At 51.6% G+C, this 18,809-nt stretch overlaps 1 protein-coding gene across 3 annotated transcripts in view; it reads right to left on the reverse strand.

Annotated features, from left to right (window-relative positions):
- SLC4A3 (solute carrier family 4 member 3) overlaps positions 1-18,809 on the reverse strand; it is a 38,083-nt gene that overhangs the window by 12,179 nt on the left and 7,095 nt on the right. For 2 of the 3 annotated variants that reach the window (XM_068948812.1, XM_068948810.1), the window contains exons 3-12: positions 18,113-18,269; positions 14,353-14,681; positions 13,687-13,829; positions 12,900-13,111; positions 6,178-6,329; positions 5,340-5,520; positions 3,856-3,991; positions 3,187-3,361; positions 2,652-2,751; positions 620-804 (exon numbers count right to left, since the gene is read on the reverse strand). In XM_068948812.1, coding sequence (XP_068804913.1) covers positions 620-804; positions 2,652-2,751; positions 3,187-3,361; positions 3,856-3,991; positions 5,340-5,520; positions 6,178-6,329; positions 12,900-13,111; positions 13,687-13,829; positions 14,353-14,681; positions 18,113-18,269 — 1,770 coding nt within the window. The remainder of the gene's footprint in view (positions 1-619; positions 805-2,651; positions 2,752-3,186; positions 3,362-3,855; positions 3,992-5,339; positions 5,521-6,177; positions 6,330-12,899; positions 13,112-13,686; positions 13,830-14,352; positions 14,682-18,112; positions 18,270-18,809) is intronic. The other variant, XM_068948811.1, reaches the window with a different exon arrangement.

The raw sequence follows: 18,809 nt of genomic DNA on the forward strand, positions 1-18,809 counted from the left end.
TTCTTTGTCTAATTCCTTGCCAGAATAACGAATTTTGCTTTCCTGCCATCTAGCCAGATGAGGGACCTCTAGCAGTGTATGCCCTTCACAGAAAACCTTTTTGCTTCCTCATCTCTGCTCCTGCACAGATGTGCTCCTCTGCATGGACACCACAGTGAAGGGATTCAGCTATAAGGCGTCAGCAAAACTCCTGAGAAACAGTCCCTGAGCATTCTCATCAGCATGCCCTGGACGTGTCATGGTCACGGACACCTCTCAGCCTCGCTTTACGAAGGCACAATCCTTGTGAACTGAGCACAACTCTTCTCCTCTTCTACCAATCTTGGGGAGTCCCTTGCATGGGAGAGAGTCCTGCTCTTACGAACACGCATTTCCTTCACCTCCTGGTCTTGGACTCTCTGTCCTGGCAAAGTTGTTTGTCCTAGTCCTTCCTTTTGTATTTGAGCATCCTGCCTTGGTCTAGCCAGACTACTCTTAAAAATCCTAGCTGCTCAGGCCTGTCTGTTCCACCTGGGCCTTTGTGAGGTATTTCTCCAGCACTCTTGTCCCAGGACTGACTTCTGAGGAACTACCAAAGCTCACTTGCCTCTGCTAGCATTACCACCAGTCAACTCCTCACCTTGTCAGACATGAGGGTGGAGATTGACCGGCCAATTTCATGGTAATCCATGTTGGCCTGGCTCGGTCCCAGCAGCACAAAGATGAATCTGACAGGAATTGGGACCTCCAAGACAGACTCCAGGAAGACGGCCTCATTTAGTCGGACAAAAGCCATAGTTGGCTGCTCCAGGAACTGCACGCAACCTACCAGGAGGCAATGTTTTGAGGGAATTAATCACTCGGGTGAACTGCATTGGGCTGCCTGTAACAGTGGAGCCTGAGTGGTTTAGGAGGTTCCCACGAGCCCCGCAGCCCTGCACTTGTCTCCAGATCATCAGTACAGCATCAAGCTTCGCAGGGAAAACTGCTCAAAGTCCCCTGTTCACTGATCATTCCCCAGCAGTGCTACTTTCTTTAGCTCTCCCAGTTAGCTCATTCTTAATCTCTTTACACACGGGCTCTACTTACATGCTAAGGAGGTAATTTTATATCAGAATGCTGTTTTCTACTAAGCCTTACGGAAGGAAGTCTCTTACATGTAGGCAGTTACTTTTATCGAACAAACTTCTAATTTCATCAAAGAATGAAATCAGGTTTGTTTGACATGACCCATTTCCCATAAACCTCGCTGCTTCGCAATAATTACATTCCTATCCTTTAGCTCTTTATTAATTGAATATCATATCAGCGTTGCCATTATTTTGCCCAGGAAGGATGTCAGGCTAAACAACCTATAAGTACTGGTTCATCATACTTCCCTTCTTGAGCACTGACACTATTAGTTTTCTTCTGTTCTTCTCACATTTTTCTTGTATTCCCAGACTTTTTTCAGATGAAAATGAGCCAGTTCTCTAAAGATTCATAGGTGCAAATTATGCGGTTTGTTTTACAATGTCCTTGTCTCATGAATGTTTTGCAGCCTCCTCAGTTCCTAACAGATTGGGAACTACTCCCGCATCCTCAGGCACACCATCCGCTTCCTTCCGATACTGAACAGAAATGTTTATTGAATACCGTTATTTCTCTGGCATTATTACTAATCTTTCTACCATCTGTGTCCAGCAAAGAGCTGTGCTCTGTGTTAAGACTGGCAAATTTAGGCCATTTGATCATTAGGTCCAAGATAGAGCCAAGAGGCCCAAGAGGTCCCAAAACACAGCCTTTTCTCAGAAACGGCCAGTGTTTAGTTATCTGAGTATTCAGAGTGTGTTTATGAAGCTGCTCTGGCCTCATCATGGTTAAGTATCAGCTTGGCTGTGCTGCCAAGCCTCTTTGCTCGAGTTTTCCTATCTATTAGATAGGTGATGACATTTACTTTGCTTGCAGTGTAGCTAGGCTTGCTCAGAGTTTAATACCAGCAAAGCACTGAAAAGGACTACTCTCACAGTCAGAAGGCACCAAACCCACCAGTGCTCGAGCCCACCTGCCCATAGCCCTTGCCTGTATGGAGAAGTATTTCCTGGCAGCACTACAGCTGATACTCAAGGCCTTGCCAGCAGCTGGGCCCTGCACCCCTAAACTCAGAGCTCCTTGGCACATGCAGCCAAACAGCCAAAACTAGCTGGGGGCAGAGGAGCCCAGAGGCCAGCATAGGAGCCTGGTGCGAGCAGGCCGGCCAGAATGAGGGGAACAATGGTCAGAAGACAACGCAAGGCCCTTTGACAGTTAGCACTTGGGCATCGGCCCTTTGGGCACCACTGATCTGCTTCTGTCCTGCAAAATGGGAAGTTTTGGTGAGCATGACCAGACTTTCTGCATTAAGCTGGGCCATAGTTCTCTGCAGCAGTGTCTATCAACCTCTTCACATTCAGTATTTGTTAATTTAAGACAAAAACTGCCCAGGCACCCTTACATTTAATACAGACAAATTAAAAGTGCACTGTCAACAAAGCAGAGAGCATACAGGGCTCCCTCCCCACTTAAACTTTGGGAATACGTACTAGATGTCCAAATATGCCTCAGGATGGAGAGCACACACACAGCCAGGCCAGGATCTTGGTCTGAACTGGCCTCTTTTGGATACTGAGGGAAGTCCACATACTGCCTCTTACCCACAAGGACCACTGTGGCCTCTGCATCTTCAGGAATCTTCTCCATCAGCTTCAGATATTTGCGAGGTCCCTCAGAGTTATGGAGATGCAGATTTTTCTGCTGGAGAAAAATACAAAAGAGTAAGAACCAAGCCCCCTTGTCTTGGTTTACTTACATACCCATGCGCCCCACTGGCATATCTGCGCCCAGGACTTGTCTGTGTGCCTGGCACCCAGTTCCTTGCTTTGCTAGCAAGGCGTCTGCATAGCAGAGGTCATTCTGCAAACACTGGAGCCATTGCTGCCATCGCATGCTCAAGCAGACATTTAAATACAATGTGAGGCTAAAATTAGGTCCCGAAATCATAATGCAGTGACCTGATTTCCAGTGATCCAAGTGATCCAGAGCAGCTCAGCCCTTGCAAGGATGAAGCCCCCTGTGAGGGGGCCCAGATACGGGGCTAAAGTGTTGGCGTGCACTCTTGGAGGCCAAAGGCTGCCCCTGGGTGGGAGTGACGTGGAAAAAGGGAGCAGTAACCCCTCTCGTCATCCTCACCTCTTTGCATTCGATCTCGTGGGCCTTGGGGTCAGCCATCTCGATGCGCTCCTCCCCCATGAGGGGCACGCAGGTGTCCGTGGCATGGTTGTGGTGGTGGTTTCCCACAATGGAGTTCATACTGGAGCTGGAGTGGTTCCTCGGGAAGAATCCCTCCTTCTCGTCATTAGGGTGGCTGAGAGAGAGAGAGCAGAGGCCGTGAAGGGCCCCACAGGACGTGCTGGGCAGCCACTATCACTGAGCTCAGCTCCAGTCACCCTCTCCTTACCCCTCAATGTCCTCTCCTTGTCTCTCCCCCCCCCAGACAGCCCCCCACCTCCCTGAGGTCTCCTTCCTGACCCTCTGTGCCTTCAGGCTTTCTCCCTAGTGCCCTCGCCCAGCTGTGCTAGTATCTCTCCCCAGGCCCATGCATTACCGCCCTCTCTCCACCCAGCACCATGGAGCTGGCTATGGCCTAGTCCTTATCTCTCCCCTCAAAGCCCTCATTATTCCACTCTTGTCAGCCTCCCAGCCCTTTCCTACCACCTGCCCGGGTCCCTTGCCCCATCACTCTGCTAGCAGTGATCTGGACGTTTAGGGTACAGCCTGGTTCTTCCCAACCTCCTTTGCTATCTGGGGCTATCAGATAATCCTCGAGTCTCTTACACCCCTTGTCTGTGTCTCACCTACCTGTGTTTGAGCAGAAGAGCACGCAGCACATTGGCTCGGTCCTCCGCTCTGATTTGATCGGAGATGATCATGGTCTCCACCATGAGGTGAGCAATGCCGGGCAGCGTGGTCTGCTCCAGGTCAAGGAGGACAGCCCCTGCCGGCAGGAGGGAAAGAGCCCTGCTCCTAGTGCGCAGCACTCCCCACTCACACGCAGGTGCTCTGTGGATGCAGCCATCCAGCAAAGGCCCTGTAAGCTCCAGGCCCCCTCCCTGCACTGCAAGAGGCACCTCTCAGTCCTTCTTGCTCCCCCTCCGCAGCCAGTCCCTGTACCCACACAGAGGGCAGGGTTGTCCCAGCCAGCTGCTGGGGGAGCCCTTCCCTGGGCAGGCTCTCCAGGGTAGTTTTGTCTGCTCTCTCCAGACAGCTGGGTGTTTCTGGGGATGTCAGGAGTCAGGCTTCGCTTGGGGTGTACTCTTGGCTCCAGGGCATAAGGATGCCTGGGAACAGGCCCAGAACTGCACGTTGCTGGGCACCAGCCATGGCAGACAGCTAGGGTTCCTCCTGCTTATTCTCTCTTTCTGATAAGTCTTGTGATTCCTTCTGTATTGTAGCCCAGTTTCAGCAGGAATAAGAATGGCTCTATCTCAGAATACTCTATAGCCTAATAGCTCAGGCACTCTCCTTGGGAGGAGCACTGATTCAGACACTCTCAGCTGAAAAATGCCTCAAGTCCAGGTGTCCTACACCTTCGGTGTAGCTCCTTGTCCCAAGGGAACCTTGGGACAATTCCTGTCTTGGCAGGCTGAGAGCTTCCAGATAAACTTGCCACCCCATCACATATGAGCAGCTTTCAGTAAAATAACATAAGAATCGCATAAACACAAACAGCAAGGCATCCCACTCAGTGGGATGTACCTATGCAGCTGGTTAGCCTGCAAACAGGTCTGCTGCCCAAATGCTTGCCCTTGCTGCACACGTATCACTTCCAAGGCTTGGTGGACCAAGCTATTTCAGGAGCGTGCTGTCAGCAACCCACCTTGTCCTCACAGGCTCTTACTCCAGGCTCTCACCCCAAGGTGGTCTCTCTGTGCTCTCTGGGGAGAAGGCTCCCTTCTGGGAATCACCCAACCCAAGAAGCGCTGCTAGCTCTGGTACCTCCGTCTCCTTTCAGTCCGCCACCCTGACTAGGCTTGCCTGTTCGCACAGAAGATCTCCTGACGGGTCCAAGGTCTGCCGGCTCAGGCACAATCAGGTGTCGCAGCCACGATGTGCTGGACAGCTGCACACCAGGAACCAACAAGGACATCCTCATGTTAATCCACTACCCTGACAAAAAGGTTGCAGGATGTTCTGTTTCTGCAGGACCTGCCGGTAGCCTGGACAGACAGGCTGTTGGAAAGCCTTTAGAGAAGGGCCAAACAGAGACGGAAGCTGTCCAGGAAAACTTGTCCCAGAGCAAGACACAAACCAGAGCCCATGGCACAAAGTGTTTCCTGACTCACCATGGGCGATCGTCTTCCTGAGCTCCAACAGGCTGCGGAAGGACAGTGAAGCCACGTGGGGTTTCCCCCACCTCGCCGTGTCCTCCTCCACATCCTCCTCAAACTTGATCCAGCGGGCTGTCTCCCTCCAGTGCATCTCCTGGTTCTTATCCACCATCAGCTCGTTCAGCTCCACAAACACCTAGCGGGAATTTGGGAGAGGACATGAGAATTCCCCCAATGTGTACAGCTCTACAACCAGTATGTGGAAAGCCATAGGCCTGTTCTTCAGGTGCTGCCTGGTCTAAAGCACTGCCTGAGCAAAGCTGTTCTAGCTAACCAGAGGTTTGGTGAACAGAAACAGCGAGGACAAATATTGCTGGCAGCATGGCAGGAGCTTCCTCAGTGCATCGAGCACCAGAAAGCCCCAAGTCAGACATGTGGGCTGAGGAGACAGAATGATGCAATGCTGCACCCATCTTGACCAAGCTGTGACCATTTTGCCCTCTGCCAGCTTCTTGGCTAGAATAGGAGAGTTCTCCCCAAAATCTCCCATGCTAATTGTCTTACCAGAGATGGTGACATTACTGTGCTGCCAACTTCTGTAACAGCATCACCATTTCTGTGATAATTTTGTCTTCCCTAGGGTGAAGCTTTGTGATTTCAGAGAAATCCCAGCTTTTACTGGAAAAGTACACTTTCAGCCCTCCTGATAATGGATAAGAGCTTGAAAATGTCATCCCCAAGGTCATGTAAAGAACTCATTCTACTGAACCCACATTTATCATTTTATAAAGCAACTGTTTCTAATCCTGATTTATGGCTTTTGAACAAGTGTGGGAGGACAGCACATAGGTACCTCATGGGGCTTTCTATCTAACTTCTTCTTCTTCTTCTTCTTCTTGATGGACGGGGTTGCTGCTAATTTTTTGCTTGTCCTGGTGATCTGGCTGCGAGAAGGTTTCTTCATCAGATGCCGCCTCACACCAGGGTTATCTTCAAAACGGTGGCCTGAAGACACAGAAAAGAAGAAAAGACCACCAGTGTCTCTAGTGGAAACACAATGACAGGCAGGGAAACACATTCAAGTCCACCCTCCTCTCACTGGCTTATGCTAGCATGACCCTGACAGCTGGATCACTCACCATCTTCCTCCAAACTTTTGAAGATCCTTCCAAGCTCACCTTCCTACCTTCAGCTATTCCTGACATCTGAGAGCTCATTCCTTTAAGGAGAATCCTTTCCATGCTGTGCAGACACTGGAGCATCATTCCAAAAACCTTTTATTTGCAGTACCTGAATAAAAGGTTCATAAACCCTCCCCACACCCCCTCAGCAAAAAGCAACCTGGAGCCTTGTCTGCACAGCTCTGCACGCAGACAGCACAGGGAGGCATCAGGCTGGGGCTAATTTCTCCCACTGGAAGGCGGCCTGGTGCTTGGCAAGCATAAAGGGCAGTGAAGAGGAAGGATATTTAGCTGCTGCTCTGGGAGACACATGGAAATATCAATGGCTATTTTATTTAATTGTGTGATGAGACTGAAGCATAACAGTGCAGACCTAGGGGCTGGCGTGGGGACTGCAAGGTTAACTCCAGCTCTCACTGTTTCTAGATGATCCCCATTGCTGCTGTAATGCCCTCTGGAAGGTCTGTGTTACAGAGTTTGGCTGGCTGAACTGAAGCCTCCTGAACACAGAGGCTGTAGAGGCTGCATTACAGACTTACCACCAAACTGTCAGTGCTAGCCAGCACCCACCAAAACCTGGCCACAACCATGCCAACCACATTTACAGCGTCAGAGAAATGGCACCTTGGCAATGGAGAGAGCATAGTTCCCCCAGACACTGCCCAGCGGCAGCGATGGGTGGGCTCCCTCAGGTAGATCAGGAGACCTGCAGCGCTTAGGGTGAGAAAAGTAGTGAAAAGTCCTGGGCTTGAAGGCCAAGTGCTCCCCTGATGTTGCAGGAACACGTCAACGTACCTTTGGCATGGGAAGACACAAGCCAGCATCAAGCCAGGCATACCATGGTCTTGCTCCTTGGAAATCTGGGTCGCTAAATTAAATATAAAATGAATCAATACTGAGCCTTGGGGGATTTTCCCCCATTGGCTGCCCTGCTCATGGGTGTCCTGCTGACAGTTGGACTCCTCCCTGCTCCACTTACTGTGCTGCAATGTCGATAGGAACCAATAACTGCCCACTGTCACAGACGCTTGGCAGCTGGTATTCTGGGAGCCATGGACATGTGGGGCATCTTCCTCAGACTTTTGTATGGATTTCTCTGTTCCTATGTGCCCTGCAGTCACTTCATCACACTCAGTGTGGACTTGTGCATAAAATAAACCGGCTGCCAAAAGGATGATCTTGATAACTGGCAGCTTTGCTCCATTCTCTGCAACTTCTGACTCTCCCACGTGCCCAGGGTTCATTTTCACTGTGTCCCTGCTGGGACAGGACCAGAGCTCCTCACTCTGCCCAGCAAGACTGCGTGACTCACCCTGGCTAGTCTCCCTGGGGGCAATGCCCATCTGCTATGCAGTGCTCTTTAGCGACAGCCCTAGGAAGCGTTCAGTGAAGGCGTTCAGCGAAGCGAAGGCGTTCAGCCTGAGCAGCCGAACGGCTGGAGGACCTATGGAATGAAAGGAGCCAAGTTCCCTGTCGATGTCTCCAGTGACTCCCACGCTCGCTGACAGGGGCAAGAACTGGAGTCCTGTAGGCTCAGAGATCTGGTGCATACACTCCTCCAGAGCCCAACAGAAGAAAAGAGTGACCTTCTCTGCTGCTCTCCCTTCGTGGTGCTTGGAGCTGCTGAGATGCCAGCTGGAGGACAGAACTCAGAAGAGTAAAGTGGACACATAGGCTTAACTTTGGAAGACACCATGGACTTTGGGAACCCTGTATAGAGCCCAGCTGAGGTGCTCCAGGCACCTCCAGAGAGGCTGCCAGTGACCCTGTCAAACTGGTGCTTGCCCCAAATGAAAGTCAAGCTCAAGTGAGCACCTGAAGTCCAGAGTTCCTACTGAGGACAGGATCTCGGACCGAGACCAAGGCTAATATGCCCAGGGAATAGCTCTGCCCTCCTTGCTTGAAGCCCATCTCCCCAGGATGACGTGAACCAGCCATGGACTCCTTGCTGTACCTTCTCTCTACTGCTCCCCAGCAGCAGAGCATGAGACAGTGACAGAATCACTCACAAGGCCGCTGGCTTGTATCACCCCAATGTAAGCTATAGCATCACCTGTAGGAGGAAGAGCCTGAGGTCACATCACTTGGAATACTTAAAATTAAACTGAACAGAATGCTAATCAACTTACAATAAGACATAACCCGATGCTGGCTTCTGAAAAAAGCTATTGTCCTGTCATAGTTTTCCCATTTTTAACTGGAGTGGGTCAGTATGTGTGTGAGTGTATATAAACATGCAAACGTCCCTGACTCCAACATATGTGAATGCACGTGGGATGTGTATTGTAACTGTACAGCTAAGTGCGCACAGAAGTATAGGAGAGCATGTGTAATTGTGAATGCGAGAGCACAGGCAGGACTATATACAGAGGGCATAGGCAAGACTATACACGTGCAGACACAAACACAAGTTTGTGTTGTGAGGATGAGATTGTGCCCAGCCTTTTGTTTCTTGAATGTACCACTATTATTGAGAACAGGAAGATAAGAAAGGCACTAGAGGAGCTGCAAAAACATGAGGCCTCTCATCGACTAGCATCACAGAAAGAAGAAACCTGTAACCCGCCTTGCACCTCAGGAGCATGTGACTACAGGCGTGCTTGGCAGTCTTTTCGGGGTGCTAAGATCCCCTGGGTACCAGGGACATGGGCACAACAACCAGGTCTGTGATCTTCACGCTGCTGGGGAGCAGGGAGCTGGCTATGCAGAAGTGTGGCCAGGCAGAAAGATGCTCCCGAGTTAAAAAAAAGAGCCTGGGATCAAACCCTGCTTTTACCACCAGAATGGAAGGGCCTTGTAAAGCTGCAACTAGGCCAGACTGTAAAAGTCCACCTGCTCTGCAAGTTCAACAACCGCTGCGTGTGTCCCAGAGCTCCCGTTGTGGGCTGCCTCCCATCAGCGACTAGTACAGACCATGGCAGGGCTGGGTATGTTTCCCTCCAAGAAAACTTGGTTCTGAGACTGAGAACAAGCTCTGTAACAGGGTTCACAGGGTAACAGGAGAAGCAGCAACTACAATTCAGTGAGTTGGATCAAGACAGCTTTCTTAGGTGCTGTTTGCACACGTACTAGGTCGTGCCAGCTAATGCATGCATCCTCACACTGAGGAACCAAAGACAGAAATGGCAAGACTGAAGACCTGCTATCACCCATCTTTCCATTATTCACACGACAGCATGCACTGGCTAGTGGAAAATCCTGAATAATGTGGATATTGGGATGAAACCCCCCAAAAAGCTTGGTGTAGAACCCAAGTCTGGCCTGGCTGGTGCCCAGCTCAAGCTAAGAGGGATCCAGCTAATTCCTGCTGCCATCCAAGTGTCTCTGCAGAGCACTCCCCATGCTCTTAGCACTGAAAGGCATTGTGAAGAGACCAGCTCAATAACGGTTCTATTCTGCACAGAAGCTGTTAAATTCCTTCTGGACCTGAGCTGGTCCTGGAAGAGGTATTGCCACTGCAGCTGAGCAAGTAACACTGGCTGGATGTGAGCTAGCTCTGCACAGAACTGACTCAGTCATCTCTGCCACCTCTCTTGCTGCCGTATCTCTGCACGATTATTCCACAGTGTGGCTATATTGCGCAGGAATAATTAAGAGTTGACTGTACAGTGCATCCCATTACTACAGCTAATGCTGCAGATGCTTGAAATCAATGAATGAGTTAACTGCTGGCAAGTGAAATTTCCCTACTTTCTAAGTGATGTATAACACAAACCTGAGAAGCAGTCCATCCCTTCTCCCTTCCCAAGAGTAGCCATCCTTTCCCTGGATGAACCCAAGAGTAGCCATCCTTTCCCTGGATGAACTTGGGGCAATCTCTCACACTTTCAGTGCACAGGTTGCTCATCCCTAGCAGCTGATATGGACCAGTTTGCTCCAGGCTTGCATTTTGAACTTTGCTTATATTATTTTGTCTATGACTTTACACTAACAAGTAGCAGATCCAGCCAGGAAGAAATCCCTGCTTGCTGGGCCCTGCACAAGCACACAGGGAGATGGCTCTTCCCCAAAGGCTGCACAGCTTACGCAGATGGACCAGCTGAGAGAGGACATTATGCTGAGATTGGGAGGCATGGCAAGTTAGATGTGTTGCCTAAGATCAAATAGAGAGGCTGTAGCAGAGCCAGAAATGGAACCAAGACCTCCTGAGTCCATGTTGCAAGCACACTGCCTCCCCACTTCTGCGTGCAAAGCCTGTAAGCGGGCTAGTTCTGGGGCCACGTCACCCTCCTGTGCATTCATACAATGTCTTAGAAAATTAGAACATTAATCCGATGAGGATATTTGGGCAACTGCCACACAGCAATGAAGATGAACAGTGTCACTCCCAAGGTGACACACAAAGCCACCTTTAACTGTGCCTTACCACCACCTGCTGAGAAAATACAGCCTGTACGAGGTGGGAGTGAGGCTCTGATTTTTGTGCAAACCCTGGCATGGCTCAGAGACCCAGTTCTCTGCAAGGGGTGCACAGATAAGGAAAGAGATGCGGAGAACAGAAAGATGCTCTTTGCTCTCAGGACTCCTATTCTCTCCTTCCCTGCTTTTTCCACTCTCACCTCCTTCCTCCTTTCCCTTCTCCAGGCACCCCAGCCAGCTTGCCATTAGCTATTCCACAGACACACTCATGCCTGCAGACACAGGGGCTAGTTTATTTTTTCCTCCTGGCGCTAGTCTACAGTGCAGAGCTGAGAACCTGATATCCACCGCTGCTGCTGTCAGATCCACAGCCCAGCTCAAATTCCAGCAAACAGAGAGCAACTGCGCACTGTCACCTTGTGCCAAAGACGGAAGGGGAAATTTTTCTGTTCTTATACATGCCTTGGAGCAGCTGTTTTTCCTACAGCCACAGCATGGGCCACATCCTGATAAACAGAAACAACAAGCTGTGGCTGCCTCCAGAACTGCTCAAGAAAGACATGCACAGGGAAGCACCTGAACATTACCAGCCAGATCTGTACAAAGACCTTGGACAGACACACAGTAACCATACAGCTCCTTTAACATACCCAGGCACAGGGCTGCACAGAGTTGGGCATTTGGGTAGCAGCTGAGCATACGTCCTCTAAGCCGGGAGCACCAATCTAACACAAAGGGTGGCATACAGCAAACACAAGGAGGGAGATAAGCACATTAGCCTGGGGCTCTGATCTACAGCTGCAACCGTGGGGTCACTGCTCTGGTACTTACAGGTGGACTCCCCGCCTGGGTAGCCCAGATGGTTTCTGATGGCCTCCCATAAATCATAGTCCTCAAAATTGAAGGCAAATTCATCAAAGTCTTCATAGCCGACCGAGTTGCGAATGCAAGTGCTTATTGCTACCTCTGGGCTGCTGCCCCCTTCCGAGTCCTTTGCTGCCTCCTCTCCCTCTGGAAGAGTTGTCATTTTGTCCTTGCGAAGGTCATGGGTCAGGCTCCATGAGCGACTCACCTTCAGCAGAGGGGCTGGGGTAGCCAGGCTGAAGTGCAGAAAGCAAGTTGCCCCAGGGTGCACCCTGAGAGGGCTTCACCGGAGCCCCGGGGCCAGCCCCGGTACCTTATTCCCCTCGTCACAGCAGGGCATGAAAGTGCCAGCTGCAGCAGCGCCTGGGGACTGATGAGGTCGTGGAAAGGATGGCTCCACCTGCGGCTGCTTCCGTCGGGGACTGTCCTGCTGGTTTCCTGGGAGCACAGTCCTTGCTCTGCAGGGAGATCTCTTGCTGGATGCCCAGGGATGCGGTGCTGTGGCCCAGGGACAGCCCGGCTCTGCAGGCAGCACTGCTTCTCTCCCTCACTCCCCTCTGGTGTCTCCCTCCCTCTCCAGCCTGCAAAGCAACCTATTGAATTCTCCATGTCCTCAGGCCCGGAGCGTGCATTTCCATGACGTCTCTTCTGTCTGCCCTCACTCTGTGCACAGGGGCAGTCCCCTGCAGAGGCGCTTCGGCAGGGGCAGCTGCCTCTCTGAGAGGAGAGAGGCTCCCTACATCAGGTTTCTGTGATGCCAGCGCTGGTGTGGCACACAGAGGGCTGATCGCTCAGAAAGTGTGTCAGGAAAGGAGAGAGCTAGGTCTCAGGGAAACGCACGGAGCCCTGAAACAGAGAGGGCAGTGGGGTGGGTGGAGGAGGGCCACCACCTGCTGGGTGGGTATCAGGGGAAGTGCCAGGCTCACGTTGAAACCTGGGGACTGGCGCTCCGGATTGCAGCAAAGCTGGCAGAAAGAAGGCAGGGCTGCAAGAGCAGGGGCTGGGGGACAGGGAGACGAGGACCAGGTCCTCAGGGGAGGCTGAAGATCATGCCCAGAGGTGCTGGGGAGGAGAGCAGAGCAGGGGAGGTGCTGGGGAGGAGAGCAGAGCAGGGAGACGCAAGGCACACGCTTATGAGCAGCACAGGCAGGGTCACAAACCACAGACTCACTTTTCATGCCGTCCAAGTCAGCAGACGCCAGCATTTGGGCCTCGGCCTCATCAGTGGGGACGCGCTGATACGCCGCGCTCTCCAGTGTGGTCATGCTGCCGATGCACATTCTTTCCTTCAAGTCGTAGGTCACCCGTTGCCCACTCACCACCTGGCCCCAGGGCTTGCGCTTCTCCCACCCACGAGACAGGCGTTCCCGAGGCCCGGGGGCGCTGTAGGAACCAATGAAGACACTGACGATAGCAGACAGGGTGAGCAGGGAGATGGAAAGCCACACTGGTCTCTCTTGGGGCTGAAGTCCCTCGGCCCAGCCCTGACCAACAAGTCCCTGAGAAGGAGCAGAGCCAGGAGTCACCTGTCCCACTACCTAAAAGTTGCCCTGTAATGCCCTGTGCTGCTCTTCTCCTCCCTGCAGAGTGGGATTGACTTGTGGTCAGTGTTGGGGACTCACCCCAGTCAACACCCCTGACTTGGCTGATCCTCCTGGGGTTTCCTAGCCTCAAGTTAGCTAGGAGGAAGGGCTTTCCAAGTGTATAGCTCAGCACCCCCAAACCCACACCCTCGGCATCTCAACGACCCAGGGAGGCTGTAAGAGTCCTAGGGAATGATTGTCCCAGCTGGGAGCAGCAACGTTGTTGGCAGTTCTCCCACTGTGCCCTGTGGACCCTAAGTAGGTGAGCTTAGGCTGGGCAGAGCCCCATGTCTCCCTGTACCACCCCAGGTGCAGGGTTTGTGAGTGACCCCAAACCAGGGAGAATGGCAGGCAGCTCAGTGCACGCTCTCCTACCTGTGGAGGGAGGCAGAGCCCTTGTCCTGGAGCAGGTCAGTGAAGCATGGCATGGGGGACAGGATGCCACACTCCTCCTCCACGTGGAACTGCGCAGGGGCCGCAGCACTGCCAGACTCGTCCTCATCGCTGCCGATGGTGAACTGCATGGAGGACAGCCCTGACGGCGAGAGCCAAGCAGGGCAGCCTTTGTCCCAACCCTCAGCGCATAGATCCTCCTCATGTCCCCCACAGCCCAGAAAAGACCACACCAGGTCCCCCCACGATCTCTATACCTTGGGACTGGTGCACACATCCACCCCCATGTCCCCTTCATCCCAGAGCTGGCCATACCAAATCTCCCCACATCCCATACACCCCAAGAACAGCAACACTCATTTCCCTGTGTCCCCTAAACTCCAAGAATGTTCACGTTGACCCTCCCCAGTACTCATTCTGGACAACGGCTTATCTATCTTCCGGTGCCCGTCCCCCCGGGGCAGGCACAAAACCAGTCTTCCCACAACGTGCCTCAGCTCTTGAACTTCCAGTCTGTCCCCTCCAAACTCTTTCCCCCAAGTAGCACGCTCCTTTGGTCATGCTCCCCGGTTCCCTCATGGTGTTGATCATCCCTCCACTTCCCCCCAGCCTGCAAGACCCACCCAGGCAGGGATGCCCTGGCCTTGCCTTTGGTTTGCTTGGGTGCTCCAGCTTAGGGGACGTGTCCTTCCCACGAGCTTCGCTCTCAGACTCTGCAGAGACCTCTTTCTCCTCAGCCTCCTCTGCCTCAGACTCTCCTTCTTCCTCTTCCTCTTCTTCTTCCTCCTCCTCTCCCCCCTCCTCGTCCACTTCCTGGATGGTAGGGGTGACCTCTGAGGGGGGCACTGAAGTTTTCTTCTTTTTCCTTCTCCTTTTTTTCCTCCTGCTGGTGCGCGGGGGCCTCTTTTGGAACTTGAGGGCAGGAGGGAGATGAGTGGAAAGGGGGTGATGGATGTGGTGCGAGGTTTGGCGGTGGACTGAGAGAGAAAAAGAGAATCAGGGGCAGGAAGAGGCTGGGAGGAACCTGCCAGGCGCCCCTCCAGGAAACAGCCTGGTCTGGAGATCAAGGGCCAGGAAGGGCAAGGAGAGCCACCAGCCCGCAGGGACACAGCAAAGCTCTTTCAGTGATGCGGCAAGCTGCATCCCGCCTGGAGCGGCTGGAGAGGCAGGCCTCATGCAGTGGCAAAGCACCCCAACACAGCTTCACCACTCTGGGGAAGGCAGGACTCTCCTAGCACTGCTGAAAGCCATTTGCATAGTTGTGCAGAGCTGCAGGGAGCTGCCATAGACACCATCTCCTTCTTAAGCATGGGGAAAAATGTCATACATGCTCAAAGAGGAAGAGTTTGGGCTCTTAACAAACACTTCTCTCCCCTAAAGTGTTCTTCAGTTCTTTGAGTTAAACAGATGCGCCCTATTTCACCCACAGGCTTCGATAAAAAGGCCTTCCTGCCTTCCCACAGGACCACTGCTGACCATGTCTTTCAGCACAGATGCAATGCGAGCCCAAGTCCCAGGTACTGGGAGGGCTTGCACCTCCCAGTATCTGAAATGCAGGTTCAATGAGGAGGTTCTCTTAAAAACCAGGGTAAAAAACAGGGCAGGAGGACTTTTGTTTCAACTAATCTACATAGAGAAATTCATATAGGCTTGACCTAGGTGTCAAGGGAATTGTACAGCAAGAAGAAAATTAATGGCATTTCTGAGCCTTCACTGAGAAACAATGATAATGCACCATGCAGGTCTATCTGCAGGCACAAAGCCTCTCATGGAAGGTCTACAGGACGCACGGATCCTGGGGCTGCACCCAGAGCAGCCGAAATCACGGGGGCACCAGCGACTTTGCAAGGGCGCTTTGCACAGCAGCTCTTCCTGAGGAATTGTTTCCAGTCTGTTTTGATTTGGTTCCTTCCCAGCTTTCCTGTGACATGGCAGCAAAATCTGTTTATACTGAAAACTACCTTCAAAGAACATTTTCAATGGGAGCTTTAACCTCCTCCCTGGGAGAGCCAGGCAGGTTCATTGTTCTGGTGTCATGTTTCCTTTCCTTTGGTTTCTCAAGTCTTTTCTCCCTTGTTTCCCCCCTTGGGAACAGCAGGAATATTTCACACACCCCCTTGGTTCTGCAGGAGAGGCTTGTGGCAGGAATAGAAGGGATTGGGAAGGGTTAGATGCCTGCAAAATGGGAAGAGTTTGGGCTCTTTACAAACATTTCTTTCTTCTGAAGTGTTCTTTAGTTCTTTGAGTTAAATAGATATGAATTTCTAATATAACAAGAAGCAAGGAAGGCCCAACCATATAGACCTAAAGGCACGTTGCTCCTTCTACAGCACACACATGCTGGTGAGGACACAGCCCATCCTTCCCTTCCGGATCGATCATATCTAAGGCAAATGAAGTCAAACCAAGAGAGACGCATCTGCACTTCAGATAAGAAGGATGCCTAAGCCTTGGGCTGCCAGCCGCAGGGAAGTGCAGTGGTGATAAATGGCTGATCTGGCACAGAAAAGGGGAGCACCACTCCTTACCCCTGCGCTCAGCCCTCCTCGTGACAACTGATCATGTCTGCTGCAGAGGTGGCCTGGAGGTGTGGACATACATACCCCTCCCTAACAGAAAAGGCTTCGCACCTCCCTCCTCTTTCTCCCTGTCCTCTTGCACCTTCTGTGTATCCAGCCCCTGCTCTCCTTTCCTGTTCCCTTCCTTGCACTGCCTGTCTGCATGACAGGTTATTGCCATACTTGTGTTCCAGACATTTGATTACACTTTTCAGTGAGCTTGATACAAAAGATATGAGTGAGTAATTTGGACTGTGAGCCGAGAAGGAAGAATCTGAATACTAATAATTCCTGGCTTGGAATGGAACAGAAAGCATTTATAAGCCCAGAGAGCATTCACTTCTAAGGGCTCACAAAATATCTTTTGAAGTCTAATGACCTAACCAGATCTCCCAGTTTTATGAACATGAATCGTATAAAACTTTCAATAACCAGGTATGACGTAGTTCTAGATAACAGGGATACATCAGAAGCTTAGAGGAAAACGTGCTTGATTCTGACAAAGAAAGAAGGACCCTTCCATCAGTACTGTTCAAGGCCCATTTCCATCCCTAGGAAAATAACGGATGATTAAGGAAAAAAAAAAATCAGCACAAATCTGCAGTCAAGTTTTCAATGAAGCTTCTTCCATGAGTGCTCGAGCAGATCCTCTGTGTATCCCAAGCCAACTCGCACACCTGTGCACACCGGCAGAGCTTCTGAGCAGGTAAGTCCTTCTGGCACAAGACAGGTATTCAAACGCGCCACCAGTGGCAAATCTATTAGCACTTCGCAGCTGTGTGTGTGCGAGCAACTGTCTGTTCAGGTGCAAAGTGTTATCTGAACGTAGCCTTCGTAGAGAAACGGCAGGGCAAGCAGCAGGTAGCAGCTGGGGTGTGTTACAGTAATAGACCTTTCCAGCAAACCAGCCTGCTTGTACAGTAGCAATTGGAAATGAGTAGCCAAGCAGAAAACAGCCTTGTGATGTACTTGGAACAAAACATTCCTGAGGTTGTATCCTATCAAAGCTAAGCTGGAAAATGAGCTGTATCTAACTGTAGAGAGCCAAAGACCAGGAAAACTCACCCAACCATTGCTACCTGCCTGCCACACAAACGGCCTGCTGGCTGGCAGATGTCTCCTCCTGCCCTTTCACAAGAAGTTCAAGCAACTGCCTCAACTGCTGTTTCTACAAGCTAATGCAACTAATCCACACCAGGCAATAACCTATGACAGCTCTTGTGGGCATACTCTCATTTTACGGCCAAAGTGCCTTTGTGCAGACAGGTTCCCTCCGTCATGGAAGCGGAGTCAGTGGAATAAACACATTGATCAGAGGAGTTCAGGTGAAATAGCTACTGGTTTTAAATTCACACCTCATTTTTATTTTGCATGCTTTCTTTAAGCAGATAGGCCCAATGGTTTCATGCGTGCTATTTAGAGATATACAAGCATGTCTGACTGGAGCCATCTGCCTTCAGATGGAGGAAGACAGTCTGGCTTCTAGCCATGTTTGGATGTTTCTTTGCAGCCATATGGAGGAAAAACAGTTTCGAACTGGAAACTTCAACTTGGCGGAAGTGGCCGCATAGGTCCCCAACACTGAGTGAGGAGGTGAGCCAAGGCCCAGGCCCAAGCGACGCTATCTAGCAGGCTGGGAAGTAGCTATGTCTCCAAGGACAGGGAACACCAGTATACAGCAGGGAGCAGACTGGGGAGAGCCATGGGCACTGGTGCTAAACTGCATACACGTGGTGCTTTGAGATCTCCCTGAAGGCAAGGAGCAAGAAGCATGTCCCCGAGATCTGCAGGGTCCCCAGGATAAGGCTGCAGAGGGCGTGAAAGTGATACAACGGTTCAAACCTACATACATTCGAAATCTCTCTCACTGTAGCTGCGTCTTTGCTTCTCCAGATCGCTTGATGCTGACTTGCTTATCAGGTCCCCAAATCTCTCGATTGACAAAGTCTTATCCAAGTCCTCATCGTCCTCGGCACCGGGAGAGGCTTTCTCTGCATGATCTCTGCCCTGTACAGAAATTGCCAGACAACAGTCAAATGCTGTGGACTCCTACAGTCCTTGGGATTTTGGTGCCCTGCAAATGGTGCTGTGCCTCCCTGGGGAGTCTGATCTCTCCCTTTTCTTATTGCCCCCTTCATATACTGGGAACCAGCCTCCCTGCTCTAGTGGGGCGGCTTTTAAAGCTGCTCCCACAGCTCTGGTGAGCTGCCCCTACAGCGCACGATCCTGTGCCTTCCTGCCTGCCCTCTGATGTCCTCGGGCCCTCCTATTTCCCTGGCCCCCAGCATGTCTTCTTCAGGCTTTTCTGCCTGTTTTCCCTTCATTTCAGGCTGTGGGCGCGTCTCTGCCTTTTGTTAGTGGCGATGCCCTGAGAAGAGCATCGCCAGGTGACTCCTGTCCTTTCTGCCTCCCAAGCAGCAGCAGTTGATAAAATTTTCCGTCATTATAGCCAAAATGCCAGCGCTGAGCTGTTGTGGCCTCCTGCGTTTCCATGGCAACAGGAGGGAGGCCCGACCATGACAAATCTGTCTGTGCTGGGCAGAAGGA

This window comes from Struthio camelus, chromosome 6, assembly GCF_040807025.1.
Source record: "Struthio camelus isolate bStrCam1 chromosome 6, bStrCam1.hap1, whole genome shotgun sequence".
Taxonomy (NCBI): domain Eukaryota; kingdom Metazoa; phylum Chordata; class Aves; order Struthioniformes; family Struthionidae; genus Struthio; species Struthio camelus.